General features: G+C 41.1%; 1 protein-coding gene across 10 annotated transcripts in view; it reads left to right on the top strand.

Annotated features, from left to right (window-relative positions):
• PFKFB2 (6-phosphofructo-2-kinase/fructose-2,6-biphosphatase 2) overlaps nucleotides 1–13,300 on the top strand; it is a 28,633-nt gene extending 15,333 nt beyond the window's left edge. For 5 of the 10 annotated variants that reach the window (XM_034767106.1, XM_034767098.1, XM_034767103.1 and 2 more), the window contains 6 exons: nucleotides 261–390; nucleotides 2,022–2,084; nucleotides 2,739–2,812; nucleotides 5,492–5,686; nucleotides 6,874–6,896; nucleotides 7,966–11,765. In XM_034767106.1, coding sequence (XP_034622997.1) covers nucleotides 261–390; nucleotides 2,022–2,084; nucleotides 2,739–2,812; nucleotides 5,492–5,686; nucleotides 6,874–6,896; nucleotides 7,966–8,023 — 543 coding nt within the window. In that variant the 3' untranslated portion in view covers nucleotides 8,024–11,765. Of the gene's footprint in view, nucleotides 1–260; nucleotides 391–2,021; nucleotides 2,085–2,738; nucleotides 2,813–5,491; nucleotides 5,687–6,873; nucleotides 6,946–7,965; nucleotides 11,766–12,404 lie in introns of those variants that run through there. The other 5 variants (XM_034767101.1, XM_034767099.1, XM_034767105.1 and 2 more) reach the window with 5 other exon arrangements.
• Nucleotides 13,301–13,632: the final 332 nt, after the last annotated feature.

Below are 13,632 nucleotides of genomic sequence, written 5' to 3'. Positions count from 1 at the left end.
TATTTACATCTGTTGAAAATGTTGCTAGAGACCTGACTATCTCCACAAAATTAGGGGCCAGTTACCAGTCCAAAAATATATCTAGTCCCCCCCCCCCCCACGCTATCGGTTCTTCTATATCTTCCATATTTTAAGATTTTTAACCTGTGTTTTGATTCACGTGAAGCAATTTTAAGCCCTGCTCTTGGTTCTGGCATCTCCGCATGCTTGTGAAACCCCGAAACATCCTTATGCTGTTGAATCTTTCCCTTGATTTCTAGTCGTACCAAGACTTGGTCCAGCGTTTGGAAGCTGTGATTATGGAGCTGGAGCGTCAGGGCAGTGTTCTGGTTATTTCTCACCAGGCTGTTATGCGGTGCCTGTTGGCCTACTTCCTTGACAAGAGCGCAGGTATGAAAGTAAATTCACTGTGTTAGGGTGGGGTTTGCCGGTTACATCACAGAGCTTCTGGAAGGGAGATTTGCATTATTCATTTAATTTTTACAAAAACAGAACTTTTTGAAAAAAAAAAAATTCAGTAATATAGTACTTTACACTTCTCAAGCCTCTTTTAGCCCGGAGTATCTGTAAGCGCTTCACAAATAGTTCTCCTTGCAGTGCCCTGAAATGCAGCCACTTCGGGCATGTGAGTTTAGGAAGGTTATTCTGGATAGGCCCTGTTATTGGGACTTGAGAGATGTGGGTTTCAGTTCCTGTCTCTGCCACAGACACTTCTATGACATTGGGCAAGTCACTTAATCAACCCCGTGTTTCAGTTTCCCATCTGGAAATGGGGGGGTGATACCATTTTACCTGATGGATGCGAGGAAGATAAAATCCATTAATGATTGTGAGGTGTTCAGATACAGTGGTGATGAGGGTCATGTAAGTACTTAGAGCGAAAGCATCACCTAGCCAATTTCTGGATGGCAGTGGGACTAGATAGCACAGAGAAGGGAAATTATAGCCGAGGACACGGAGGTGAACTCTTAAACTTCTGGAGTGTTTGCCACAATCTTTAAGATCCACCAGGCAGAAACCCTTAGAGTCCTGTGGCTGCAAGAAGCTATGTCTACACTGCAATTAGACACCCACAACCGGCCCATGCCAGCTGACTCGGGCTCGCAGGGTTACGGCTAAGAGACACTTTAACTGTAGTGTAGATGTTGCAGCTCGAGCCCAAACGTCCACACTGCAGTGAAACAACCCCTTAGCCCAAGCCCTGTGAGCCCACGTCAGCTGGCACAGTGTAGACATTGCAGTATAGACATACCCGAAGTGGGTGGGTCTCTGAGGACTTTTGCTATAAGCCTCCGTTTTTGGGGATGTCTGTGTCTGCTATTGAAAGCTATTTCCACTGGGTGGCAGGTTAGGAACAAAAGAAAAAAATCCCTATCTAAGTTCAAGACCTGTCTGTTGGGATTGTGTTGCTGGCCATGGGAGGAATCCTGGCCCCACTGAAGTCAGTGGTAAAACTCCCGTTGATTTCAGTGGAGCTGGGATTTCAGCCCTTAGGTTCAGCTCCTGGTCTCTTGGTTTCAAAGCTGGCAGGCAGAGACTGACACTTGCAAAGGCAGGGTGATCAGAACTTGTGGTGGGAGGAACTCTCCTGGCAGACTGAATAGCAGCAGTAATGTGCCCTTAGATGGAATGACTGGACTGTGACTTGGTGGCTCAGGGAGGGGAAGAGTTGAAGCAGGAGGGAAGTGCACGAAGCTGATTCTAGGATGTCCCTCAGGACTGCAGCAGTAGACTCAAGAGGAGAGATAAAGGGATGTCAAATAAATTATGAGGCGATTACCGTCTACATCTGCTTTTCAGAAAACGAAGGCCCTGATCCTGCAAAGACTTACTCACACACGTTAACTTTAAACAAGTGAGCCATCCTCTTGAACCCCATGGGTCTTCTCATGGGCTTAAAGTTAAGCATGTGTGTAAGTCCTTGCAAGATCCAGGCCAAACTGAGGAACCACAAAATTCCTTCATAGTTCCAAACTGTGCCCAGTACATGCCGTGTTTAACTTCTCCTTGTCTGGTTTCAGACGAGTTGCCATATCTGAAGTGCCCCCTTCACACCATATTCAAGCTCACTCCAGTTGCTTACGGTAAATATTTCCCTTTTTCTCACTTAGCTGAATGTTTATGAATTTGCTGGGCAATTTGATATCAAAATACACATGGAAAATTATGTCCTGTTAAGCATTTAAGTGCTACATTTATTATAAAAGTTAAAAGAAAATAAGCGGGAGGCCAAATGAGAGAGAACGTTATATTTTTATTATATATATATATATATATATATATATATATATATATATAAAAAATGAGTAACAACCAGTTTCTTCTAAAAGAGACCCATTATCTCTTGATTATATTTATTAACTGGGAAACCAGTTTTTCCCGCGAGATTTGAACTCTTACCTGGGAATGAACTAAACTTGAACTAGTTTTCATGTCAATAAGTGTAATCCATACAGCATGTATCTTTGTGTGAAGGCTGCCCTTGTTTACTAGCTGCACTTCTGCAGCAAAATCTACAGGAGAAAGTAATTAAAATGTTGCATATCACACACTCATGTAGAATCCATGATTAATATTAAATTTAAAGTACTGTCTATGTACAAGTTCTGTACAAAAGAAGAAACTGAATTATTTATTGTCTCTGCAAACAGTTGAGTCCAGTTGCTAGTAATGAGAATAATTGACTTTAAAAGAAAATCTAGTTCCTCTTTTGAAGTTTCTCTTTTCATTTGGTGAAGGGTGCAAAGTGGAAACGATCACCTTGAATGTTGAAGCAGTGAATACCCATCGAGACAAGCCTTCTGGGAGTACTGTAAGTCTTTACTGAAAATCCCTGCCCTTGATTCGGGGTTGGCAAATTACACAACTAGAGCCTGCATTAAAGATAATATTGCAAATCTGAACAGTCACTGTGGAGTGCCTGCTAGAAATCTTCCATCCATTTCAGGATGGAATCACAAAAACTGCTTTTGAAGTATTGCCCCTATAAGGATAATTACCTTCTTTGAGCAGAACTATTGCAGGTATACATTTCCAGATATTTAGTTTGTTGTTTCCAAACATGAATGGGAGAGAGTTTATTTTTAAAACTGTTTAAATAATCATATTAGGAAAACTGAATGCAAAGTTTATCAATGCAGCCTTTTTAAGCTTTAGGGTGATCATCCCAATGTGTAATGATGCATTTCCCCCATTGTTATTGCTATGATCTGTCTTTTTAAGGTGCTCGTTCTATAATTCTTTAATGTGAGCTCTCTCTCATATTTCTAAAGTTATAAATAGCATTGGACAAAAGCCTTAAATAAACTTCTCGGTTGGCTTTAACTCTGGTTCACAAGAGCTAAAATGCCGTGGAAAGGTCAAGGTCACTGCTGTAACTGTGATCTGCCTGGAAAGCTAAACTTTCAAGGCACCATCATCAGTGCATTTGTGCTATTGCTGTTGGTTCAGCTAATGATCCAGATATATGTAAAAAGCAACAGAGGGTCCTGTGGCACCTTTAAGACTAACAGATGTATTGGAGCATAAGCTTTCGTGGGTGAATGCCCACTTCGTCAGACGCATGCGAAAGCTTATGCTCCAATACATCTGTTAGTCTTAAAGGTGCCACAGGACCTTCTGTTGTTTTTTACAGTTCCAGCCTAACACGGCTACCCCTCTGATACAGATATATGTAGTTATCTGAGGCAACTAGAGAGGTTTTTTTTGTACCCTGGTCTCTTCATACTGATACTCTTAAATTTAATAAAGACACATCTACGTATTCTGTGCAAATAAGGACATTCTGACACAGAAACTTAGGCACAGATAGTGGGGAATGACCCCTTATGACTATAAAGTGGATATGAACACCAACCTTAGCCATCACTATGTTAGGGAACAGAAGATAGTGGCAGTGTGAGAGCCAAATTCAGCCTCGGTGTGGGCGGTTGCACCTCTACTGAAATGCAGATGTTCGAACAGCAGTGAATGTGTAATGGCCTCTGCTGCTGTCCCCGCCCTCTCCATAGGCTTCAGAGCCCAAGCTCCAGCCTGAGACATAACTCCAGAGTGCTGTCTACACAGCTAGTTTTAGAGTGCTAGCATGAGCCCCGCTATCCCACGTCTGTCGACCTGGGCTGGGAAGTGCCCTTCCACGGGTTATGTAAGCATACCTCGAGGCCCACATTCAGCATCCTACCCTTGTTCAGCAAAGCACTTAAACACATGCTTAAATTGTCTGCTGAATTGAGGCCTTACGGCCAAATTTTCAAAGGTTGCTTCAGTTATTGAGTGTCCACCTTTACACGCTGACACAGGGCCTGATAGTTCAGAGGTGCTGATCATTTGCAACCGCTAGGGTCCAGGTGTTCGCCATCTTTTGACAATCAGGCTCTGCGTGTTCATGTCGAGCACTCAAAAACTGCAGCACTCAAGAGTTAAAGGCCACCTGCCAAATCTGGCTCCGTTAGACTGGTGTAAATCGGAAGTGATGCCATTACATTTAGACATGCTTTTGAAAACTTGGGCCTTTACCTCTCTGTGCTTTGCAAAGCGTACGTAAAGTGCTGTGAAGATGATTGTCATTAATACCTATTTCTAATCTTGGTGAACTTTTTGTGGCATCTAAATTGTCTGTTTATTGAGCTACAGGATGACAAAAGAATCCTAGATTGACAAATTTGGAAGTTGTAGATGGGCAAAAAGTTTTGAAGGTGTCATGCAAAGACAAAACCTGCATTGAAATGGACACTCTGAGGAGATTCAGCAAAATTTCAGTGGCGAGTTCAATTTTGGCGTTTTATAATTTCCCCTCAAATTGCACTAACACTGCGACTTTGTTCCTGTGTGATACTCAGCATTGCCTCCATGAAAACAGTAGGAGCTGCTACTATTTGGTTCTTTGCTTCCCTGGCAAGATACAGCAGCTCTGAAAATAAATCCAAGTGCTTGGGGAAATTTTACTATCAATACAATTTTTTTTTCTCTGCATCCTGTTTAAAAAAAATCTTGAACCCACAGAGATAAGGGAAATAAAGCTGTTACAGTGCACTGACAAGAGAGCATTTTAACAGCAGCTACTAGACTAAAGCAGTATCTCAACTCTTCTCTGTGCAGTGGGTCTAAGGTAAAGGGAATGGTTAGAAATGGATAACTTTGAAGAAGGTGACAGGTGAAATTTTATAGTTGAGGGGCCTGAATCTGTAGCCACCCAGAAGTTTAAATTTAGCACAACACCTGTGCACCATGTGAATTCTCAACATAGGACTTCAGTGGCGCACAGAGTTTGTGCTGATCCTCTGCACAGAGGAATTTTTCTATTGACTTCCATGGGCTTTGCGGCCTCAATTGGTTTGAATGGGAGGTCTGCCTGCAGAGCAGAAGCAGGATTAGGTTTCTGGTTCTGGTAAGTGGAAAGAGTCTCTGGCATCAGGAATATCTTGGCATGAACTTCGATTTCAGATTGTGGTTCTGCTTTTCATTCCTTGTAATATCCTCCATTTTCAATCAGAACAACCTTCCAAAGAGCCAAACCCCTGGAAGGATGAGAAGAAACAGCTTTACGCCTCTGGCCAGTTCGGACACAATAAAGCGCACACGAAATTACAGTGTTGGGAGCAGGCCTCTCAACCCACTGGGGTCTCTGCTATTCCCAGAGGCTCGAGGTGGAGCTGATCAGCAGAAGCTACAAGTCAGTGTTCAAGTGGTAACTCCTCTATCTTACCTCTCTCCCCCTGGTCAAACAGAGAACTAATGGCCAAATAGTTACTCCTGTTTTCCAATGGTCCTGTGCAATGCACAAATGAAATGTCTTGAAGTTTAAATGCCTTATCACCATCCCTGCTTTAAAATAGCTTCAGATTCCTTAGAGTCAGCAAATTGGGGTGCAGCTGCAATCGTGTAAGCATAAAATGCCCTGCTCCCTGCAGAGTGAATGCCATTGAATAACAATGAGTTCCTGGTTTGTGTCTTTAAAATACGATTGCCCTTTCCGGACAGACAGGTTGATTTTTAAGGGAGTCTCTGGTTGTCCGAATGTCATAAGGTATATGCAACAAACTGATCCTCTGATCCAAGTGATACTGATCAGCAGCTTTGCATGCATGGTCTTGTTGCGGGGAGGAATAGTTCTACCTCTTTGTAAATTGAAATGGATTAATCGGTTTTTGTTGGTCCGCGCTGGATGCTTAGTTTTTGCACTTCACACTGCCTAAATACTGAATTGTAAGTAACACTTTTAAAGCTGAGGTCCTGATTGACCAGTGTATCTCTGCTTTCACACTGGTGTTGCTTCGCTGATTTCCACAAGCAAAAAAGAATAGCGGTAACGTGACAATTTGGGCCCCAGTTCGGTTCTAATAATTCTACCGTGGTAATAGTAAAACACAAGTCTAAATTTTCAAAAGTGACAGATTTGGGATACCCAATTTTAAGACACTTCAAAGGAGCCTGATTTTCAGAGGACACTTGATGAAAATGGAGACACTCAAAATATCTAGTCACTTTTGAAAATCTGAGCTACATAGAGTATGTTTTAAAACCCGAAAACATCCCTTTAAACTTAGTACTAAAAACCATTTCTCTCTGTACTGACATTAACATTGCAGCTTATCAATATGGAATACACTGGGTTGGACAGAGCCATTTAAATGAGCGTTCAGCCAAGAAGCTGATTGACTGGCTGGACTTCATTGCTGCTTTAGGATGCAGTTTCCATGGCTTGTATGAGGGAGTTGTTTCTTATACAAGCCTGCAATGGTCCCTCTTTCACAAGAGATTCTGGGGGTTGTTTCAGTTTTTCCTTGTTTGCTGCTCTGCTTTTACATTATTATTTTTTAGTCTTTGTTAAAATGCAGTATGAGCTATCCTGTGCTGTTTCTTTTTTCTTTGCAGCTTCAAATGGGAAGTGCTTGCTTGTGAGTATCACTGAACATAGCCTGTAGGCATTCTCTCTGGGTTTGTTTAGTAAGTAGCAATTCTCTTAATTATAATTGCATGGCAATCATTGGGGGGAGGGGGGAAACAATGAATGCTTGGGGCAGAAGGAAATCATTTGTCACATAATAGTCCAGCAAATCAAAGAAAGGCCATTGTTGGTGGAGAATCTATTTATCATAGGTGAAATTCATCATCTGCAGAGGCAAGTGTGAGGATTGAAATGGAATGTAATGATGCATAGGCTTCATGCTGGCCCTCTGCAGAGGGGTGAATTTCACCCCAGATCAGCAAGATTACTGGGATAGATGAATGGTGTATCAGGCCCCAATACGTTCTGGGTGTAACCCCATAGAAATCATTCAGTGGAATTACACCAGGGGAGATTTTGGCCCTAGGTGCCTGTCTATAGCACAAGATGCAGGTAGCTGTAGTTTTGTTGTTGATCCATGCTAGAAATTCCCTATCGAGATGAATAAATGGCGAGTTACACACAGAGGTGGATGGCATGATACAGCCCTAGTCTGCAGGACTTCAGAACCGTTTACATGAAGACTTTAATAAATTGGAGGAGGGAAAGTTCTGCCAGACGTCTAGTAGCCTGAGCCAGGAACTTCTTGAGTTTTAATTCCTGCTGGGACACCAGCTCTATGAGGCCTTGGGCAAATCTCTTACCCTATCTGCCTCAGTCCCCCCTATGTGATAGGCAAGTATTATCTCGCAGAGTTTTTGTGATGGTTATTTAATTATAGCCTAGTCCCAAATGGTGCTGAAAACCCTCAACATCCATTGACTTCAAGTGGGAGTTGAATTAATTTCCCACCTTACAGGAGAAACTTGGTCCCTCATAGGATTGTGAACTTTGTAAAGTGCTTAGACAGTGAAGAGTGCTCTGTTAGTGTTAAGTATAATTATTAATCTTCACTAACTATCAGATCCCATAATCCTACTGGAGGGGTGAATTGGATGGGGCTGAAGGATACTGTAGCATCTCTGTTTCTCACATCCAGTGAGAGAGGACATAAATAGTCTATTATCCCTTCTCTCCAGGGAGCCAGCAAACAACATCACCTGTGAGTCCTTGGTTTCTGTCTCAGCCACCAAGTGAGGCTGTCGAGCGAGAGGAATTTAGTGTCACACTGTACAGAATGGCCAGGAAATTACCCGTACTTCCCTTTGTGCCTGTGTTGCTCAGATCCAACCTTGCTGACCATGAGGCCCTTTCTTGTCCCTGCTTTAAATGCCTGCGTGAATGTCACTGCAAATGTTAATACAAATATGTCTTGATGTACTTGATGTTTCAGTTTATACCTTATCTGTGAAATTGACTTCTATAACTTTGACGTTGCATTTTATTTACCTTATTTGTGAAACGGATTGTGCAATGTGAGATTTGGTTTTATTTAATTTCGTTGTGGTTCTTAGTAGGTGTCTCTTTGGGTTTTGTATGTGTGTGTTTAATGTTATCACAGCATTTTTGCTTTATCCTCTGGGGAGTGGTATCATTTTCCCCTACGCATTTGTTGCAACTCCATTTAAATGCCTGTGGTATTGCTTATTTGCTAGTTGTTGAATACTCTTTGCCTAGAGAGCTTTACCCATTGTGGTTGCTTGCCACCATGTGGATATGGAGTGGAAGTTGTTTTATGCCCAGTTGTAGCCATTTGGCATGAAATCTCTTTCTCTCTCCAGTGATTTTTGTCTGTGCCTGGAACGCACTTCTATACTCAACAATGTTACTGATGCTACATTGTATAAGTGACTTTGCTTTAAAGGAATATTCTCAGAAGAAGCTGAAAAATGTTTGCATTAGAACAAGGCCTTCAAAAAACTGTCTCTTCTTGTTGACCACCTTGGCAGCCAGAGGAATGTTTTAGAATTGGGGTCTGGGAATCAAAAGTTATGGGTTCCATATTGACTAATTTTATAGCATTGATCAAGTCACTTAATCTCCCTGTATCTTGGTTTCCCATCTGGGGATAGTACCCATGTTTATAAAGCGCTTTGAGATCATCCGATGAAAGGTGCTATGTAAGTGCCAAATATTGTCGTGGACTTGAGGGGAGCTCATTTTAACTATTGATTTTAAATTAGAAAACTGATCTTGAAACAGCTTTTTAAAAACTCTGGTTTCCAAGGCTTTCTAATGGGGATCGTCTCAATCTGGTGTTGCATGTCAAACTGTCAAGATGACCGTGGTGGTCAGTTATTCTTTTTAACTTTGTTAAAACACGTCAGTTTTATTTTTATTTTTTTTTTCATTTCATGGATCCAGTGGCCAGGAACTACCCCATGCAGATGGAAGTACAGACTACACTCTTCCAGACAATTCCTCTTGGGTGTTCCAGTCATTACATGGACCTAATGCACTCCCTCCCTCCCACACACCCAAGACAGAATTTAACCCTATAGAAATTTATGTTTACAATTCATCAGAGTTGCAAATACTTCTTGATATTGACAACATTATGTTCTGAGGAACAGATATTCTATGGCCTTCTCCATTTTATAGGCAATGCACTTGTCTTTCAGTTTCGTTGGTAGAAAAAAAAAATGGGAGGGAGAAATGCATTTTTTCCCTGTGACACTGAAGTTAGATGCCTTGTCCTATTTGACAGCTTCATTTTCGAGCTGTATTGAAACTGCTTTTTTAAATTGTCATTTGCTAAGTTGCCTTAACTTACAGTTTGCACTTACGAATCATATGCCAATTCTCTCTTTATGTAGAACTGTGTTCTGCAGATGGAAAGGAAAATGGTTGCTGGTTCAATTATTTTCCAGACATCTAACACACATAGTAAGAATGGAAAATTAGGGTTTCATAAAAGAGACTCCATTCATATTTCATTCTCAAAGACAGTACCAAAAAAAGGAACGCTACAGTCAGACTTGGGTCTTGCTGTTTTCAGATGTCACTTAAACACCTCTTTCAAGCAGGGAGGGCTGTACTTTGTGTTGAATCAAGACAAGCACAACTTCCGTTCAGAATTGAACAACTTCCATTGAATGTCTACAGACGTTATGAACATGCATCTATAGGCACAATCAGAACTGGTAGTTACCACACAGTGATCTATCCAGGAGCTGTTTGTAACTGATCTTCTAACAAAAGGATTTTGAATTTAATTGCACTTTGTAATGAAAGTGAATCTCTTTAGCACTTTTACTGTGATTACCTCCCTGTTCGTAACCAGCATTTTATAGGCATACATTCCTTAGGATAAATGACTATGCTGTGGCTTTCAGGGTAACGTGCCTTGTTTTGTCTTTTATTCTCTCTATCTTAACATAGATTTTAAATAACAGATACAGAAAAGTTTTATTTAAATGATAAAGTGATGGTGTGACTGTTTTACCCAAGCTGCAATAACGCACAAAATATCAATGGATGTTGCTAGATACTGAGTGAATGTTTTGGGTATTGTCAGCAAAGTTGTTATGCAGAAATGGCACCTTCTTAGTTCGCTCCCTGTGTGTCTCTTCGTCTCATCTGTGGACTTTCCTGACACAAACATGTACTCATGGGAGAGCAAGATGGATTTTATTCTCCGACCCTCGCTGTGGGGCGGATCCTGTTCCCACTCAAGTTGGTGAGAGTTTTGCCGTGACACATTCAGAGGAGCAAGGCCCAATGGAATGGTCAGGCTAAGGTCCAGTTGCAGAGTCTGTAGTCTGGGGAGGAGGTGAGACAGAAGGGTCCCAGCTAGGTCTCCAGGTGGGAGCTTGTGTCACTGGCAACAAGGTAAATTGTCATTTTCACTTGTAAACTGAGCAAATAAGATTTCTGATCAACAAGGGTGAAATTCACCCCTGGACTGAGGAACAAGGCCTGCGTGCTGCTTATGCCTGGCCTTTGTGCTGGTACTTTGCACAGAAATTAATTGTACCCTGAGGAAATAAACCTGCAGCCCTCCCCCGCCCCCAAATGCCATTTTAGCAATGTTATTTTCTAACCATAATCGCACTTTAAGCTCGAGTCCCTATATGAAGAGGCTGGTGGAGGGGGGGTGCAAACAAACTGATGGAATTTAGTCCAACACTTCGTGAAATTTAGTCTACAACATCCTTTTTTTTTTTTTCTTTCTTTCTAATGGTTTTATTTTGCATTAAAACTCAGTGTGAATGTGTTGCTATAGACACGTTCTTTATAGAATACTAGCATCTTAGGCTGGCATTGGTTCGTTATAAAAAGTTGCTTGTTTTTTCTGTGTGTGTTTTTTTGGGGTGGGGGAAGTTTTATTTTTAATCAGATCTGATTTGTTTGTAAATCACACATGGAAAAATGTCGTGTCTGATTTTCTGAATGTTTTGTTTTCAAAAGAGTAAATGTGTTTTGGTGATTTTCGTCATTGAATCAATGACTTAGTTTGCGTCTCTTTACTGCAAAACACTGATGATTAACCATAAATAAAATGACACAGACTGCTTTACAAGATTGGGCCACAATCTTCAGAAGTGCCCCTTTTGTATGAAGGGCAAATGTTCAGCAATTTTTGCAATTCAGGCCCCTTTAAGGTGACTCATATTGGGCACCTAAATACATTAGTCACTTTTGAAAATCTTGGCCTTTGTATTTTAGTTTATATAACTGCGTGTCTGTAAAGTTACCTGCTAGTTTTGCTCACATGAATGCATTCTCTTTATAAAATGCATCAGAACATCATTAGTACATTTCCTGTATGGAAGGAGCATAGTTGTAAAACCAGCAAAGTGTTTCATGTGGTTGATTTTTTTTTTTTTTTGGCAAATATGGGCCTGCAAAATAGATATTGTAATGTTGTTTCTGAATATTTGTGTTGTAAACTTTCTTGTGGATCAGATAAATAAAATTAAGTAACTTTGAACCACTAGACTGCTTCAGTATTGTTTTTCTTCTCATCGCATGCTCCAATAAACTGTTCCACACTCCATGTGTGAAATGCCAACATTCTGATTTATACCCACTTTGCACAGTGATAAAGAATGATGCTAAGTGCGAGTTGGTGGAGACTTGAGCTGTATATGCCCAAAGTTCGCTTCCATCATTTCCCAAGTAAAACTGTGTCCTTTAACTGTAACACTTGAAGGCACCAACTCTATAGTTGTGTTGTCATAGCCCAGAAGAGAATTACATGTAGTAAGTTTAGAGGAAGAACACTATGGGAAATGTGCAGAGATGTTACAATTTGAAACCGAGATGTATCTGAAGGAGAGAATTAATGAGCACAAGATTGTGGTGTGGAAGATATTTGTTCCTAGAAGAGAAAATGGGTTACCTCTGTTGTTGTCATGGGTCATGTGCTGCCAGCAAAACTCCCCTCTGAAATCAATAGGAATGGTCTTAAAAAGTGCTGGGACGTTATGGCTCTGTATTTCATACTATTAAAGTATCATACTTTATACTTAGCTATAGGTAGTCTCAGCTCCATTGTCCAGAGTGATTTCAATGGCTTATCTCCTTTCAGCTTTGCACAGTTATAATTTGTGCCTTTTTGATTTCTCATTTCTAGAGGAAGTCTGGGTTAATGATGTAGAGGTCTTGGTTTCATCATGAACTTGGCTGAAAACTTAATGGACACTTGAAAAGACCAATCTCATCGTGGAATTAGAATGCATTGCCAATCTCCTGGAGTTAACATATTGGCTGGAGCTGCCTCTGCGGACATGGAAGTAGAGTGAGCCAGTTAACTACGCACTTTGGGCCAGTAACATGTTTTCAGCTCTCTTTAAAAATGATAAAAGTGTTCCTGGCTGCGAATGCTAGAATGATTCACAGCTGGGGCAGAAGAAGCCTCACCTTGGAAACTTACCAAGCCCCTTTTAAAGTAACTGTGTGTGGGAGTGTGATGCCTAACGTAATCTTACACTTTCTGAATTAAAACAAACACTCCCATTTAGTATTTGACATGGGCCTGACCCTACAGTGCAGCTTTGCCCTTGACTTCTGTGAGAGCAGGCTCCCCTGTTTTTATTTATGAAAGATATCTAGTGAATTAGAGATAAGTCACAAAAATGAGGAAGAGAAAGCATGTTGGAGGAAGAGACTTGTGGGCTGTCGCACATTTGCATCCCTGGTCGCTTCCTGTCTAAATGCATGAGCTTTCATCCAAATCTACCATTTGCTTACTTGCTTTCATAGGATTAAAATAACACTGCAAAGTAAAGTTAAATAGCAATGTATTGTAATTTGACTATGCACAATAGGCTGTAATCACTTTGCACAACATGGTGAAGTTAATTATTTTTCTATTATGGGTGAGCTTTTGGGCGCATCATTAGATAACTGGTATTTTTTTACCTGCCAGAATGTATGAATGTTGCTGCTAATATATTGACATTGTAACTTTTTAATCAATACTAATGAGGGGGAGAGAGATAGCTCAGTGGTTTGAGCATTGTCCTGCTAAACCTAGGGTTGTGAGTTCAATCCTTGAGGGGGCCACCTAGGGATCTGGGGCAAAATCAGTACTTGGTCCTGCTAGTGAAGGTAGGGGGCTGGACTCAATGACCTTTCAAGGTCCCTTCCAGTTCTAGGAGATAAGATAACTCCATTAATTTATTTTTATTTTATTTATTTTTATCGGTTCCACAATAGAAACGTGTTTTAGGAAGTTGGGTCTGGTACCCTTACTGTGCCAGAAGTCCCCCTGCTTGCAGGGTCAGGCGCTAACAAGCATGTGTAGAACGTGTCAGAATGTGGCCCCCTGTGTTTAAGTTAAGTCCGATATCTTTATCAAT

The sequence above is a fragment of the Trachemys scripta genome, chromosome 4, assembly GCF_013100865.1.
Source record: "Trachemys scripta elegans isolate TJP31775 chromosome 4, CAS_Tse_1.0, whole genome shotgun sequence".
Classification (NCBI taxonomy): Eukaryota; Metazoa; Chordata; order Testudines; family Emydidae; genus Trachemys; species Trachemys scripta.
The sequence above is the reverse complement of the archived record's forward strand: the minus strand, read 5'-3'. Positions and strand labels throughout refer to the sequence as shown.